Here is a 17292-nt window from a genome sequence, read left to right as displayed (position 1 = left end):
GTCGTTTTCGTCGGTTTTGCTTGCATACGGTTCAAACCGATATAGCTTCAGTTTCTTCTTCAATTTGGTTTTCGCTACCTGCCTCCACACTACAACCATCCGTTTCAATACATGCGTAATCTGTTGAATCGCTTAAGCCGCTGAAATCCGAGTCTGAATCCGAGCTAATGTCGCTATAGCTTGCTGTTCTTTCCGCCATGTTTGTTTGTGTTGGCATCACTATGTGACGTCACAGGAAAATGGACGGGTGTATATAACGATGGTTAAAATCAGGCACTTTGAAGCTTTTTTTTGGGGATATTGCGTGATGGGTAAAATTTTGAAAAAAACTTCGAAAAATAAAATAAGCCACTGGGAACTGATTTTTAATGGTTTTAACACTTCTGAAATTGTGATAATGTTCCCCTTTAACAGTTCATTTTACTCATTTTCATTAATTACTAGTTTCTATGTAACTGTTTTTATATTGTTTTACTTTCTTTTTTATTCAAGAATTTTTTTTAAATGTATTTATCTTATTTTATTTTTTTAAAAAGGACCTTATCTTCACCATACCTGGTTGTCCAAATTAGGCATAATAATGTGTTAATTCCACCACTGTATATATCGGTTGATATCGGTATCGGTAATTAAAGAGTTGGACAATATCGGAATATGGGATATCGGCAAAAAGCCATTATCGGACATCCCTAACAGGAAGTGATTCAAAAACAGAGGAGAAACTCGAAATAAGAGCACTAAACAGGAACTAAAACACCAAAGACAGGAAAACACAAAAATGACCAAACTGTCAGTAACCTTTTTTAACACTCCACACAACAACAACAAATACAAGTATGTCCTATGATTCATGCTGATATCGTATCGGCTTGTTATCGGTATCGGACAGTACTCAAGGTTCCAATATCGGTATCGTGAACAATTTGTTTCGAGACACTCCTAAAGGAAACATACTTCAGAGTATTACCCAGGGTGCAATGTTTTTAAAATACACTTTTATTAACCCCTTCAAAAAATAGAAGAACACTCGTTAACTCAGTTATAAAAAAAAAACTGTACAACATGATAGGATTCTTGTCTTTCTTCAAAACTTTTAATACTGGACCAAACATCTCCTAATACATGCCCTCCCTTATTTGGTCTGTTTTACTATTATACTGTATGTGCTTTTTATATTATGATCATGTTGTTGTTATTATGTGTGTCTTCGAGGACCTTTTAAAAGTGCTATATAAATAAAATGAATAACAAACCCCAAAAGCAGTGAAGTTGTCACGTTGTGTAAATGGTAAATAAAAAGAGAATAGAACAAATCCTTTTCAACTTATATTCAATTGAATAGACTGCAAAGACAAGATATTTAACGTTCACACTGGAAAACTTTGTTATTTTTTGCAAATATTAGCTCATTTGGAATTTGATGGAATTTGAACAGTTTAAGAACAAAATTTCTCAACCTGCTATTGCAAGAAATTTAAGGATTTCACCATCTACGCTGCGTAATATCATCAAAAAGGTTCAGAGAATCTGGAGAAATAAACTGCACGTAAGCCATGATATTACGGACCTTTGATCCCTCAAGCGGTACTGCATCAAAAAGCGACATCAGTGTGTAAAGGATATCACCACATGGGCTCAAAAACACTTCAGAAAACCACTGTCTGTCGCTACATCTGTAAGTTCAAGTTAAAACTCTACTATGCAAAGCCAAAGCCATTTATCAACAACACCCAGAAACACACCTGGCTTCGCTGGGCCCGAGCTCATCTAAAATGGACTGATGCAAAGTGGAAAAGTGTTCTGTGGTCTGACGAGTCCACATTTCAAATTGTTTTTTGGAAACTGTGGACGTCGTGTCCTCCGGAACAAGAAAAGAACCATCCGGATTGTTCTAGGCGCAAAGTGTAAAAGGCAGCATGTGTGATGGTATGGGGGTGTATTAGTGCCCAACATGGGTAACTTACACATCTGTGAAGGCACCATTAATGCTGAAAGGTACATACAGGTTTTGGAGCAACATATGTTGCCATCCAAGCAACGTTACCATGGACGCCCCTGCTTATTTCAGCAAGACAATGCCAAGCCATGTGTTACATCAACGTGGCTTCATAGTAAAAGAGTGCGGGCACTAGACTGGCCTGCCTTTAGTCCAGACCTGTCTCCCATTGAAAAAGTGTGGCGCATTATGAAGCCTAAAATATCACAACGGAGACCCCCGGACTGTTGAACAACTTAAGCTGTACATCAAGCAAGAATGGGAAAGAATTCCACTTCAAAAATGTGTCTCCTCAGTTCCCAAACCTTTACTGAGTGTTGTTAAAAGGAAAGGCCATGTAACAAAATGCCCCTGTGACAACTTTTTTGCAATGTGTTGCTGCCATTAAAGTTCATGATTATTTGCACAAAAAAAAAGAAGTTTACCAATGTGAACATTAAGTATCTTGTCTTTGCAGTCTATTCATCCATCCATCCATCCATCTTCTTCCGCTTATCCGAGGTCGGGTCGCGGGGGCAGCAGCCTAAGCAGGGAAGCCCAGACTTCCCTCTCCCCAGCCACTTCGTCCAGCTCCTCCCGGGGGATCCCGAGGCGTTCCCAGGCCAGCCGGGAGACATAGTCTTCCCAACGTGTCCTGGGTCTTCCCCGTGGCCTCCTACCGGTCGGACGTGCCCTAAACACCTCCCTAGGGAGGCGTTCGGGTGGCATCCTGACCAGATGCCCGAACCACCTCATCTGGCTCCTCTCCATGTGGAGGAGCAGCGGCTTTACTTTGAGCTCCCCCCGGATGACAGAGCTTCTCACCCTATCTCTAAGGGAGAGCCCCGCCACCCGGCGGAGGAAACTCATTTGGGCCGCTTGTACCCGTGATCTTGTCCTTTCGGTCATAACCCAAAGCTCATGACCACAGGTGAGGATGGGAACATAGATCGACCGGTAAATTGAGAGCTTTGCCTTCCGGCTCAGCTCCTTCTTCACCACAACGGATCGATACAGCGTCCGCATTACTGAAGACGCCGCACCGATCCGCCTGTCGATCTCACCAGCCACTCTTCCCTCACTCGTGAACAAGACTCCGAGGTACTTGAACTCCTCCACTTGGGGCAGGGTCTCCTCCCCAACCCGGAGATGGCACTCCACCCTTTTCCGGGCGAGAACCATGGACTCGGACTTGGAGGTGCTGATTCTCATCCCAGTCGATTCACACTCGGCTGCGAACCGATCCAGCGAGAGCTGAAGATCCTGGCCGGATGAGGCCATCAGGACCACATCATCCGCAAAAAGCAGAGACCTAATCCTGCAGCCACCAAACCAGATCCCCTCAACGCCTTGACTGCGCCTAGAAATTCTGTCCATAAAAGTTATGAACAGAATCGTGACAAAGGGCAGCCTTGGCGGAGTCCAACCCTCACTGGAAACGTGTCCGACTTACTGCCGGCAATGCGGACCAAGCTCTGGCACTGATCATACAGGGAGCGGACTGCCACAATCAGACAGTCCAATACCCCATACTCTCTGAGCACTCCCCACAGGACTTCCCGAGGGACACGGTCGAATGCCTTCTCCAAGTCCACAAAACACATGTAGACTGGTTGGGCAAACTCCCATGCACCCTCAAGGACCCTGCCGAGAGTATAGAGCTGGTCCACAGTTCCACGACCAGGACGAAAACCACACTGTTCCTCCTGAATCCGAGGTTCGACTATCCGGCGTAGCCTCCTCTCCAGTACACCTGAATAGACCTTACCGGGAAGGCTGAGGAGTGTGATCCCACGATAGTTAGAACACACCCTCCGGTTCCCCTTCTTAAAGAGAGGAACCACCACCCCGGTCTGCCAATCCAGAGGTACCGCCCCCGATGTCCACGCAATACTGCAGAGTCAATCCCAGTCTATTCAATTGAATATAAGTTGAAAAGGATTTGTTGTATTCTCTTTTTATTTACCATTTACACAACGTGACAACTTCACTGCTTTTGGGGTTTTGTGTAACAAACACGTTCCCCTTCGACTGTAACCGAGTTCTGCACACACACACACCAACCTCTGGACTAAAACGTGTTCTATTCCAGTTCATTTTGAAGAAGTGAGAACGAATCTAAAATGCGCAAAGGTAACATCGGGTATTGCGAGCCTCGCCATGAAATAAATGAAAGACCTCGGAGATAAGAAATTGGTGAAAGCGTAGCAGAAAAGATTTATTACTTTTCTCGTGTCCTGCTTAACTGTGAGCTCGGGCATCTCAACGGCACAAAGGAAGCTGAGGCTTTGAACGCCTGACAGGTAAGATAAGGCAATATTGGAGTGTATCTGTATTTGAAAAGTAATAGAAGGAGAGGTAGAGTGTCATCCACAAATAGGCCTCGACACGACGACTGAGTGGTTTTCTAGTGGGGACGGTAGGACTTGTATTAGTGTGGAAGAACTACAAGCAAGCATTTACTACACTGTAGAGATGCGCGGTTTGCGGGCACAACCGCGGAGTCCGCGGATTATCCGCGGATCGGGCGGTTGAAATAAAAAAAAATTAGATTTTAAATAGATTCAGGCGGGTGGCAGTTAAACCAATTGGGAAATATATATACATAGTTAAATGTTGTTACCCACATACGAAAAACGAGCAGGCACCTGCTGCATATGCCACAACAGAAGAAGAAAAAAAAGAAGAGATGGACACTTTTACGGAGCGGAGAAGGGACGCCTCGCCGGGGTCCGGGACCGAGGCCCCTTCCCCCGAGAGGGCCCCACCGGGAGCCGTAGCTGAGGCAATCCGCGAGAAGGGCCCGACGCACGTCCAGGGTCACCACCGCGCCCACCGCACCGACACCCCGCCTCGTCCGCCTTCGCCGCGGCCGGCGTCACGCGCAGCAGGTAAGCAGCTTACCTGCCCGCCACCCCCGTGGGCGGGGGCTCGTAACAGGGGTCACTCCGCGCGCTCCGCCCGCGCAGCTTACCTGCCCGCCACCCCTGTTGCCGGGGGCGCGTAACAGGGGTCACTCCGCGCGCAGTGCGCTCACGAAAGGGGTGGGGCTCACCCTGGTTGATATAGAGAGCAGGACGGTGGCCATGGAAGTCGGAACCCGCTAAGGAGTGTGTAACAACCCACCTGCCGAATCAACTAGCCCTGAAAATGGATGGCGCTGGAGCGTCGGGCCCATACCTGGCCGTCGCCGGCAGCGAGACGCGCTTGGAGGTGCGCTCAGCGCGGCTCCCATATGATTGCGCACTGGTGTGCGTCTGGGTCGTGACAGCGTGGCACGCGCAAGTCTGTGCTCCATTGGATCAGTCTCCTTTCTTTAACAGGCAAAAGCTTTATAACCTCACCATACCTGCCAACTTTTAAATCAGAAAAACCTAGTAGCCAGGGTCCAAGGGCCGCAGGCCCCGGTAGGTCCAGGACAAAGTCCTGGTGGAGGGTTCAGGGCTTCGTCCCCCGACGCAAAATGATTATTAGCATTCAGACAGGTTAAAATGTTGCTAAAAGCATCACTTTTCTATCAGTCACAGTGACTTTTCAAAACAAAAATATTACAGCAAAAATCATATGGGTTGATTGACATGTTTATTCTGTAAGCTAACTTCAATAGTTTGAAATTATTTTGACAGTTAATGCCAGTTATCCTGTCAACCTTTCACAAGACTTCAATTTGTTAATTGAAAGTATAAATAGTATAAACACTTTTAACAGTATGTCGTGCTGTGAAATACAGCCGACAGGATTGCGCACCAAACACGAAGCAAGGCCATGGTGCAGGAGAACAAAGGACTTCTTTCATTTAAGGTTTGTGATAAACCATCAAACTCATTCGTTAAAAGGACTCTATAGTAATATAAAGCGAATTTTTCTGGACATTATCATGCAAGAAAAGTTTATTTTTGGGATCGCGATCACCGCGTAATGATTTTTAAAGGTTGCATTACATTATTAACTGTCCCATGTGATCAGCCAGTGCGATTGGAAGTCCATGCTCAATTATTGCCTCCGTAAATAAAACTTCGGCATTTATCACATCCAAAGAATCTGTTTGGGCGACGAAAAACGTTGAAAGTTTTCCACTTGTATCGCTAGCAACGGCATTAGACTTGTGTTTTTTTGTCCCAACGTGGTCTTTTACATCGCTAATTCCTCCGTGTCCGATCGAAAAATCTTGTCTGCACAAGGTGCAATTCGCGTAGTTTTCACCCTTTTTTTTTTTGTAATTAATATTAGATATATAACAACGGGCGGATGGCGGGCGGGTGCAGTTCTGATCAAACGTTACATCGGGTGGATGGCGGATGGTTGACGACTTTCTGACGCGGTTGCGGATGAAATAAATTGCCTATCCGCGCATCTCTAATATACATAGTTAAATGTTGTTACCCACATACGAAAAACGAGCAGGCACCTGCAGCATATGCCACAACAGAAGAAAAAAAAAGAAAAGAGATGGACACTTTTACGGAGCGGACAAGGGACGCCTCGCCGGGGTCCGGGACCGAGGCCCCTTCCCCCGAGAGGGCCCCACCGGGAGCCGTAGCTGAGGCGATCCGCGAGAAGGGCCCGACGCACGTCCATGGTCACCACCGCGCCCACCGCACCGACACCCCGCCTCGTCCGCCTTCGCCGCGGCCGGCGTCACGCGCAACAGGTAATCAGCTTACCTGCCCGCCACCCCCGTGGCCGGGGGCTCGTAACAGGGGTCACTCCGCGCGCTCCGCCCGCGCAGCTTACCTGCCCGCCACCCCTGTTGCCGGGGGCGCGTAACAGGGGTCACTCCGCGCGCAGTGCGCTCACGAAAGGGGTGGGGCTCACCCTGGTTGATATAGACAGCAGGACGGTGGCCATGGAAGTCGGAACCCGCTAAGGAGTGTGTAACAACCCACCTGCCGAATCAACTAGCCCTGAAAATGGATGGCGCTGGAGCGTCGGGCCCGTACCCGGCCGTCGCCGGCAGCGAGACGCGCTTGGAGGTGCGCTCAGCGCGGCTCCCATATGATTGCGCACTGGTGTGCGTCTGTGCCGTGACAGCGTGGCACGCGAATGTCTGTGCTGCATTGGATCAGTCTCCTTTCTTTAACAGGCAAAAGCTTTATAACCTCACTAATGCCTTGCATCGTCTATATTAGATATATAACAACGGGCGGGTGCGGTTCTGATCAAATGTTACATCGGGTGGATGGCGGATGGTTGACGACTTTCTGATGCGGTTGCGGATGAAATAATTGCCTATCCGCGCATCTCTACTACACTGGGTGTTTGCTGCCATTTTTAGGACAGCTGTGTGGCCCCTGTGCTGGGGGGCCATTGGGTGTTAGGACAGCAACGTAAACACCCTGCCTCGTGATTAAAAGTTTGAATGGGCCCGGTGATGACAGCTCATACAGTGATTATGGAGCAATTAATCAAGTTGTCTCTTTATTAACTCTGGGTGTATCTCAACAGGTATCCTCATTAATTAGTCATACTCGTGGAATAATTTATCACACCGACTGACAATCACGTCAAAGCAAGTCCTTGATCCAGATTGGGGCATTTAGCAGCACTTTTAATGCGATACTAGGTCAGAAGTGGATGACTGGGCTGACATATAGCAACTAGAGATGTCCGATAATGGCTTTTTTTGCCATTATCTGATATTGTCCAACTCTTAATTACCGATTCAGGTAATGAGACAGGCCCCTTCTTTGGCTATTTTTAAGACCCTTCTTAAAACCCATTTTTATTCACTGGCTTTTAACCCAGCATGAGACTTTGAACTGTTTTTAGCTTTTAACTTTTTGAACTGTTTTTAACTTTTAAACTGTTTTTATCCAACAAACTGTTCTTAGGGTAATTAGGGCCCGCATGGCCCATTGCATAAGGACTCCCACAGGGAGTCCTTATGCAATGGGACATAAGGACCTATTGAATTTGTAAGGTTTTATTCTTTTTTTATTATTATTCTTCCGCAACTTTGCGCTGTAATTTGACCCCCTTAGCATGCTTCAAAACTCACCAAATTTTACACACACATCAGTGATAAACGGCAAAACTTTTTATCAAAAAACCAAACCCCAAAACTCAAAATTGCGCTCTAGCGCCCCCTACGAAAAAAAAAAGAACTAGACTGCCTGTAACTCCCACTAGGAAGGTCGGAGAGACATGAAACAAAAACCTTTATGTAGGTGTGACTTAGACCTAGATTTCATAATAGTATATTCTCGGGCAAAAATCAACAGGAAGATGGCAATTCCCCCTTCAAGACAAAAAAGTACTAAAAACAGTCACTTTTGCCTCTTTGAGCTGTAATTTGACCCTCTTAACATGCTTCAAAACTCACCAAATTTTACACACACATCAGTGATAAACGGCAAAACTTTTTATCAAAAAACCAAACCCCAAAACTCAAAATTGCGCTCTAGCGCCCCCTACGAAAAAAGACAACTAGACTGCCTGTAACTCCCACTAGGAAGGTTGGAGAGACATGAAACAAAAACCTTTATGTAGGTGTGACTTAGACCTAGATTTCATAATAGTATATTCTCGGGCAAAAATCAACAGGAAGATGGCAATTCCCCCTTCAAGACAAAAAAGTACTAAAAACAGTCACTTTTGCCTCTTTGAGCTATAATTTGACCCCCTTAACATGCTTCAAAACTCACCAAATTTTACACACACATCAGTGATAAACGGCAAAACTTTTTATCAAAAAACCAAACCCCAAAACTCAAAATTGCGCTCTAGCGCCCCCTACGAAAAAAAACAACTAGACTGCCTGTAACTCCCACTAGGAAGGTTGGAGAGACATGAAACAAAAACCTTTATGTAGGTGTGACTTAGACCTAGATTTCATAATAGTATATTCTCGGGCAAAAATCAACAGGAAGATGGCAATTCCCCCTTCAAGACAAAAAAGTACTAAAAACAGTCACTTTTGCCTCTTTGAGCTGTAATTTGACCCCCTTAACATGCTTCAAAACTCACCAAACTGAGCACACACATCGGGACTGGCTAAAATTGTGATTTAATGAAAAAAAACCTAACCCCAAATCTCAAAATTGTGCTCTACCGCAATTTTTTAATAAAACGCAGAAAAAACTGCTCCTCGGAAGAAGAAAATGACAAAACTGCCTGTAACTCCCACTGGGAAAGTCAGAGAGACATGAAACAAAAACCTCTATGTAGGTCTCACTTAGACCTACTTTTCATAGATTGACAACTCTCAGCAAAAATCAACAGGAAGTTTGCAATTTCCCCTTCAAAACAAATTTCTTTTATAAACCGGTCACTTCTCTTCAAACATTATCTCCTCTGAGCGCGTTTGTCATTTCGGCTTCAAACTAACACAGGAGAGAGATTGAACCCTTCCAAATAAAAGTTATCAAAAAAAAAAAAATTCTAACTGCTCCGGTTTTGATTTTATGACCCTTCAAAGAACCGCTGCGCTGATGCTGATGCGCTGCTGTTTTCTCAAGATGGCTGCTTAAAAGCAGGAAGCACTAACGTGCCCACACAATGCAGACAAGGTAGGTACACTAGACAAAAGTCTTGGGACACTTCGGACTAAAAGTAGACAAAAGTATTGGGACACTTATGACTACCACTGGACAAAAGTATTGGGACATTTAGGCCGAAAACTGGACAAAAGTATTGGGATACTTGGGACTAAAACTTGACAAAAGTATTGGGACACTTGGGACTAAAACTTGACAAAAGTATTGGGACACTTAGGACTAGCACCTGCCAAATACGCGGGCCCGACCAATGCTGCTTGCAGCTTTAATTTATATTTGCTTTTTAATTGTGTATTTTTATTTCTGTTTTAAATGTTATTTTTTAGTCTGTCCTTTGCCTCTATTTCTTTGTGGTGTACAGCCCTTTGTTTTTCAACTGTGCTTGTTTTTAAAGGGCTTTATAAATAAAGTTGGTATGGTATGGTATGGTATGGTATGGATTCTGATATCAACCGATACCGATATATACAGTGGTGGAATGAACACATTATTATGCCTAATTTTGTTGTGATGCCCCGCTGGATGCATTAAACAATGTAACAAGGTTTTCCAAAATAAATCAACTCAAGTTATGGAAAAAAAATGCCATATTTATTATTGAAGTCACAAAGTGCATTATTTTTTTTAACATGCCTCAAAACAGCAGCTTGGAATTTGGGACTTGAGGAGGTTGAGGTGGGCGAGGTTGAGGAGGGGTGTATATTGTAGTGTCCCGGGAGGGTTAGTGCTGGAAGGGATTCTGGGTATTTGTTCTGTTGTGTTACGGTGCGGATGTTCTCCCGAAATGTGTTTGTCATTCTTGTTTGGTGTGGGTTCACAGTGTGGCGCATATTTGTAACAGTGTTAAAGTTGTTTATACGGCCACCCTCAGTGTGACCTGTATGGCTGTTGACCAAGTATGAATTGCATTCACTTGTGTGTGTGAAAAGCCGTAGATATTATGTGATTGGGCCTTTAAGGTTTATTGGCGCTCTGTACTTCTCAAAACAGCAGCTTGGAATTTGGGACATGAGGAGGTTGAGGTGGGCGGGGTTGAGGAGGGGTGTATATTGTAGTGTTCCGGAAGAGTTAGTGCTGCAAGGGGTTCTGGGTATTTGTTCTGGTGTGTTTAAGTTGTGTTACGGTGCGGATGTTCTCCCGAAATGTGTTTGTCATTCTGGTTTGGTGTGGGTTCACAGTGTGGCGCATATTTGTAACAGTGTTAAAGTTGTTTATACGGCCACCCTCAGTGTGACCTATATGGCTGTTGACCAAGTATGATTTGCATTCACTTATGTGTGTGAAAAGCCGTAGATGTTATGTGATTGGGCCTTTAAGGTTTATTGGCGCTCTGTACTTCTCAAAACAGCAGCTTGGAATTTGGGACATGAGGAGGTTGAGGTGGGTGGGGTTGAGGAGGGGTGTATATTGTAGTGTTCCGGAAGAGTTAGTGCTGCAAGGGGTTCTGGGTATTTGTTCTGTTGTGTTACGGTGCGGATGTTCTCCCGAAATGTGTTTGTCATTCTGGTTTGGTGTGTGTTCACATTGTGGCGCATATTTGTAACAGTGTTAAAGTTGTTTATACGGCCACCCTCAGTGTGACCTGTATGGCTGTTGACCAAGTATGCTTTGCATTCACTTATGTGTGTGAAAAGCCGTAGATATTATGTGATTGGGCCTTTACGGTTTATTGGCGCTCTGTACTTCTCAAAACAGCAGCTTGGAATTTGGGACATGAGGAGGTTGAGGTGGGCGGGGTTGAGGAGGGGTGTATATTGTAGTGTCCCGGGAGGGTTAGTGCCGCAAGGGATTCTGGGTATTTGTTCTGGTGTGTTTAAGTTGTGTTACGGTGCGGATGTTCTCCCGAAATGTGTTTGTCATTCTTGTTTGGTGTGGGTTCACAGTGTGGCGCATATTTGTAACAGTGTTAAAGTTGTTTATACGGCCACCCTCAGTGTGACCTGTATGGCTGTTGACCAATTATGCTTGGCATTCACTTGTGTGTGTGTGAAAAGCCGTAAATATTATGTGACTGGGCAGTGCCTTTAAGGTTTATTGGCGCTCTGTACTTCTCCCTACGTCCGTTTTAAAAAGTCATACATTTTACTTTTTGAAACCGATACCGATAATTTCCGATATTACATTTTAAAGCATTTATCGGCCGATAATATCGTCAATCCGATATTATCGGACATCTCTAATAGCAACACAATAATACTCTCAGGTAATGGGTCACAAATTAGTGCGAGCTCCCAGGTAATCCAGCTCAATTAAATATTCATGTAGAGTAGGGTTGTCTCCATACCAATATTTTGGTACCGGTACCAAAATGTATTTCGATACTTTTAAAAGGTACCACAAAAAATGGCATTATTGGCTTTATTTAAAAAAAATAATAATCTTAGAGTACATGAAACATATGTTTATTATTGCAATTTAGTCCTTAAATAAAATAGTGAACATACTAGACAACTTGTCTTTTAGTAGTAAGTAAACAAACAAAGACTCCTAATTAGTCTATGCAGTAACATATTTGTCAGAATAATTGTATCTAAGTTATCACAAAACTTTGTGTTTTAATGAGTTCCCGGCGAGCAGACAAAAGCTGTCTTTGATCTTACCAATCAAAAGGCTTGTAAAACTCCACTGTGTAGGATGGGAAGCGACATGAAGGTGTCGGTTTCTTTGATGTATTGTAATCCACAGGAAGATTTTGTCTTGACCCGAGATCTACAAAGCGGAGAGGAAGCAGGACCAGACCCCCCTCCAGGCACCTTTTCTTTGAACTGTTTTGTAACCAAAGGCGACGGCTGTTTACGACCCCCCTCCCTTTAGAAACAGCTGTTGCCATGTAATCAGGGAAAGTCCAAATAAAAGAGGAGGCGTACAATCTTTCGTAAGAGCGTGGTGGGACACTGTCCAAAGAGTACAGCCCAGACGTTTCTCCTCAATTGAGCTAAATTTAATTCTGTCTCTGTTTAATTCCTTGCTTCTTCAAGAAATCTGCGTTCAAAGAACTCCGGCTTTTTAGTGATTCCCAGAGCCGAAAAAAAAGTCTGCGGGCTGTAGAGCGTTTTCTATTCGGGCTCCAGCACTATGGAATGCCCTCCCGGTAACAGTTAGAGATGCTACCTCAGTAGAAACATTTAAGTCCCATCTCAAAACTCATTTGTATACTCTAGCCTTTGAATAGCCCCCCTTTTTTTAGACCAGTTGATCTGCCGTTTCTTTTCTTTTCTCCTCTGCTCCCCCCTATCCCTTGCGGAAGGGGAGACACACAGATCCGGTGGCCATGGATGGGGTGCTGGCTGTCCGGGGTCGGGACCCGGGGTGGACCGCTCGCCTGTATATCGGTTGGGAACATCTCTGCGCTGCTGACCCGTCTCCGCTCGGGATGGTTTCCTGCTGACCCCACTGTGGACTGGACTCTTACTGTTATGCTGGATCCACTATGGACTGGACTCTCACAATATTATGTCAGACCCACTCGACATCCATTGCATTCGGTCTCCCCTAGAGGGGGGGGGGGTTACCCACATATGCGGTCCTCTCCAAGGTTTCTCATAGTCATTTACATCGACGTCCCACTGGGGTGAGTTTTTCCTTGCCCTTATATGGGCTGTACCGAGGATGTTGTTGTGGCTTGTGCAGCCCTTTGAGACACTTGTGATTTAGGGCTATATAAATAAACATTGATTGATTGATTGATTGATTCTTTATCTGTTTAATAGATGTCATCAGTGTTTGAACCTGACAATATTGTGTCATTCATTTATTTTATGAGGGACAAACTGTAAAAATTGATTATTAATCTACTTGTTCATTTACTGTTAATATCTGTTTATTTTCTGTTTTAACATGTTCTATCTACACTTCTGTTAAAATGTAATAATCACTTATTTTTCTCTTTATTGATACTTTACATTAGTTTGGGATGATACCACACATTTAGGTATCGATGCAATACCAAGTAGTTACAGGATCATACATTGGTCATATTCAAAGTCCTCATGTGTCCAGGGACGTATTTACTGACTTTTAAACATAAGAATTAAAAAAAAAAAAAGACCATAAAATATATAGTAGTGTCGATTAGATACACTCTTGTACTTGGTATCATTACAGTGGATGTCAGGTGTAGATCCACCCATGGCGTTTGTTTACATTGTGACGCCGGTGAGCTATTGTATCCTCCTACGGTGTGTAGTGAAGCATGTTTAGCTATTCCTCGTCCTCCAGTGATAATGATACTTGCAGAGGTGGGTAGTAACGCGCTACATTTACTCCGTTACATCTACTTGAGTAACTTTTGGGATAAATTGTACTTCTAAGAGTAGTTTTAATGCAACATACTTTTACCTTTACTTGAGTATATTTATAGAGAAGAAACGCTACTTTTACTCCGCTACTTTTATCTACATTCAGCTCGCTACTCGCTACTAATTTTTATCGATCTGTTAATGCACGCTTTGTTTGTTTTGGTCTGTCAGACAGACCTTCATAGTGCCTGCGTTTCAACAAATACAGTCACTGGTGACGTTCACTCCGTTCCACCAATCAGATGCAGTCACTGGTGACGTTGGACCAATCAAACAGAGCCAGGCGGTCACATGACCTGACTTAAACAAGTTGAAAAACTTATTGGGGTGTTACCATTTAGTGGTCAATTGTACGGAATATGTACTGTACTGTGCAATCTACTGATAAAAGTTTCAATCAATCAATCAATCAATCAAAAGCGTGAAGGAATAAAGACCCTTTTTTATTTCAACCGTACATCCCGTCAAAAGCCTAAAGACTGACTGCACAGTTCCTGTCTTCACAATAAAAGTGCCGCTCCATCGCGCGTGCGCTTTCAAAATAAGTCTCCGAAAGCCAGCGCAAACAAGCTAGCAAGCGACGGAGTTTGCCGCCAATGTATTTCTTGTAAAGTGTATAAAAACGAATATGGAAGCTGGACAAATAAGATGCCAAAAACCAACCACTTTCATGTGGTATTAGACAGAAAGGAGGAACTTTTTTTCTCCTCCATTTGAAAACGTGGACGTTATCATCACTACTGTCTGATTACAATCAATGCAAGTCATCAGAATCAGGTAATACACCAACTTATATTCTTGTTTTCATGAAAGAAAGGAATCTATATGTGTTAAACATGCATGTATATTCATTAAAACACCTTTAACATGTAAACAAAAACGGCAAAATAAATAAATATAAATTATATCCTGTATATATATCAATGTATGTATATATATATATGTGTGTATAACACATGAGCCAATCACCACGCCCCTAGGCCAGCCTGTACCCACCCACTCTGTGCCCTATATAAACCATGGTATGCGAATGCTCCCATTAAAATCTCCTGACGATTGAGGGTACCCCCCCTCATGAAACAGGCCTGTAGAGATGAAATAGTCTTGTGATTTTTTTCCCACACATACATATATGTGTGTATATATATATATATATATATATATATATATATATATATATATATATATATATATATATATATATATATATATATATATATATATATGTGTGTATATATATGTGTGTGTGTGTGTGTGTGTATGTTACTCATCAGTTACTCAGTACTTGAGTAGTTTTTTCACAACATACTTGTGACTTTTACTCAAGTAAATATTTGGGTGACTACTCCTTACTTTTACTTGAGTAATAAATCTCTAAAGTAACAGTACTCTTACTTGAGTACAATTTCTGGCTACTCTACCCACCTCTGGATACTTGTAAGAAACGTACTTTATTTGTCGCCATGGAGACGAGGATTAGTGATTTGGAAGTAGCTAAAACACTGCAGACTGCGGATGGACATCAGCTGCTGTATCAGTGTTATAACTTCACCTTTATCTTTACTTTTTACACCAAAATGCGTCCGTTCTCCCTTTTCTGTCTACACACTGTGTATGCTTGTAAGTACTCTGTGTGCGTGCGCTGCCGAACATGCTCCTCTGCTCCCAAAACAAGCAATGTAAAAAAAAACAATGGGGAAGCGGTACTTTTCAAACAGAGTATAGTAGCGTTTTTGATCCATTAGTACCGCGATACTATACTAGTACCGGTATAGTGTACAAGCCTAGTGTGGACACACATTTCCCTCCCTCAGCACTCACCCCGTTGGAAGCCAGCACGTCCTCCGTCTCCTCCTCTTTGTTTTCAAAGTGCATTTCAAAGGGGTTTCCGTCTTGCAGGTACTGCTGGAACAGAGACAGCTCCCCCTGGATCTGGATGGACGTGCCCTGGCGGCTTGGGGACAGCGTAGGGGAGCGACACTGGTCCATGAACTTAAACTCCTGCTCCAGGAAAGATCACAGACAATGGATGGAATGATTAAAGCTTTGACAACACAGCATAAATGGGCACAACTCATGCAATTGTAATATAGAACATGCACTAGTCTACTTCGTGAATTCACAAGGCTTCAAGAACTGTACAGTAAGTGGACATTTTCCCTTACAGTAGGAAGACAAATTAGGGTGGAGCGGAGGGCTTCACTGTCCACTTTTTTTCCCCGAGTCATACCAAAGACTATAAAAATGGGAGCCATTACTGTTGGAATAATTGTTTGTAAGTTATCACAAAAGAAACGTGGTATTATGAATGCTGTCTTTCGAGGCCTAACAAGAGGAAGAAGGCTGGTGAAACGCCACTGTGATTTCAACACGGACAGATGGCAGGATCTGCTCAACTCCCGGAGGAACTCTCTTTGAAGTGTTAAACCAACTCTCTTTGAAGTATTTCACAAACTCTCTTCCAACTATTTGGTAACTGAAGTCAACGCTATTTACGACCCGCTGCCCTCTTGAAGTTGCTGTGGTCAGGAGACGGGAGGGGTTATCCATTGTCCTCCAACACCTGCCCCAGCTGGATCCAGGAAGAGCCCAAGCCCGAGAAATCCTCTTCTTGGACTTCAAAGCGACCGAAAACAATGACTCTTTTACACACTTACCATTCCTGCTGTGACATGTGTTGGTGCGTGAATATGGAACATCTGAATTAAAAGAGGAGACGAAAACCTTCTTCGTCAGAGCGTGCTAAGACACTGTAAGAGGTTACAGGTTGACGCATGTCTCTCCTCAATTGAGTCCAAATTGAATTCTGTCTCTGTTTGATTCTTTGCCTTTTGTCTTGTTTAATAGATGTCCTGTGTTTGAACGTGACAATTACCTCCCTGCTTGGCACTCAGCATCAAGGGTTGGAATTGGGGGTTAAATCACCAAAAATGATTCCCGGGCGCGGCCACCGCTGCTGCCCACTGCTCCCCTCACCTCCCAGGGGGTTTAAGGGTGATGGGTCAAATGCAGAGAATAATTTCGCCACACCAAGTGTGTGTGTGACAGTCATTGGTACTTTAACTTTAGCCGCCAGATGGCCGTAGAGTGGTAAATATATTAAAATGTGTTTTTTCTCGTTCTCCATTGAGTTTCAATGTGGCCACTCAGTGCTCGGCTGTGTTTTGTCAGTTTGAGCCTGTGTCCATGCCTGAGCTTACAGGAATAGTCGACAAGCTAAAACCCTCGTCGTGTCCCACAGACCCAGTCCCCACCCGCTTTTTTAAAGAAATCTGGGACACTATTGACTTGTCTGTTAGAGACATCATTAACAGCAGCTTGATTTCTGGCTGTGTCCCCTCTTTTTGTAAAAGAGCTGTTATTAAAAAAACAGGTCTTGATCCTACAAGTTTGTCAAATTATCGGCCCATTTCCAAATTACCTTTTGTGTAAAAAATTTTGGAGAAATGTGTTTTGGCGCAACTGCAGCCTTTTTTAGATGAAAGTAGCACTTTAGATCCATTTCAGTCTGGATACAAAGCTT

At 43.7% G+C, this 17292-nt stretch overlaps 1 protein-coding gene across 3 annotated transcripts in view; it reads right to left on the bottom strand.

The window, feature by feature from the left end:
• The window catches only part of vps50 (VPS50 EARP/GARPII complex subunit), a 421495-nt gene that overhangs the window by 161235 nt on the left and 242968 nt on the right, over positions 1-17292 (bottom strand). For all 3 annotated transcript variants that reach the window (XM_061983218.1, XM_061983220.1, XM_061983219.1), the window contains exon 18: positions 15591-15770. In XM_061983218.1, coding sequence (XP_061839202.1) covers positions 15591-15770 — 180 coding nt within the window. The remainder of the gene's footprint in view (positions 1-15590; positions 15771-17292) is intronic.

This window comes from Nerophis lumbriciformis, linkage group LG21, assembly GCF_033978685.3.
Source record: "Nerophis lumbriciformis linkage group LG21, RoL_Nlum_v2.1, whole genome shotgun sequence".
Lineage (NCBI taxonomy): Eukaryota > Metazoa > Chordata > Actinopteri > Syngnathiformes > Syngnathidae > Nerophis > Nerophis lumbriciformis.
This window is presented reverse-complemented; position numbering and strand designations above follow the sequence as displayed.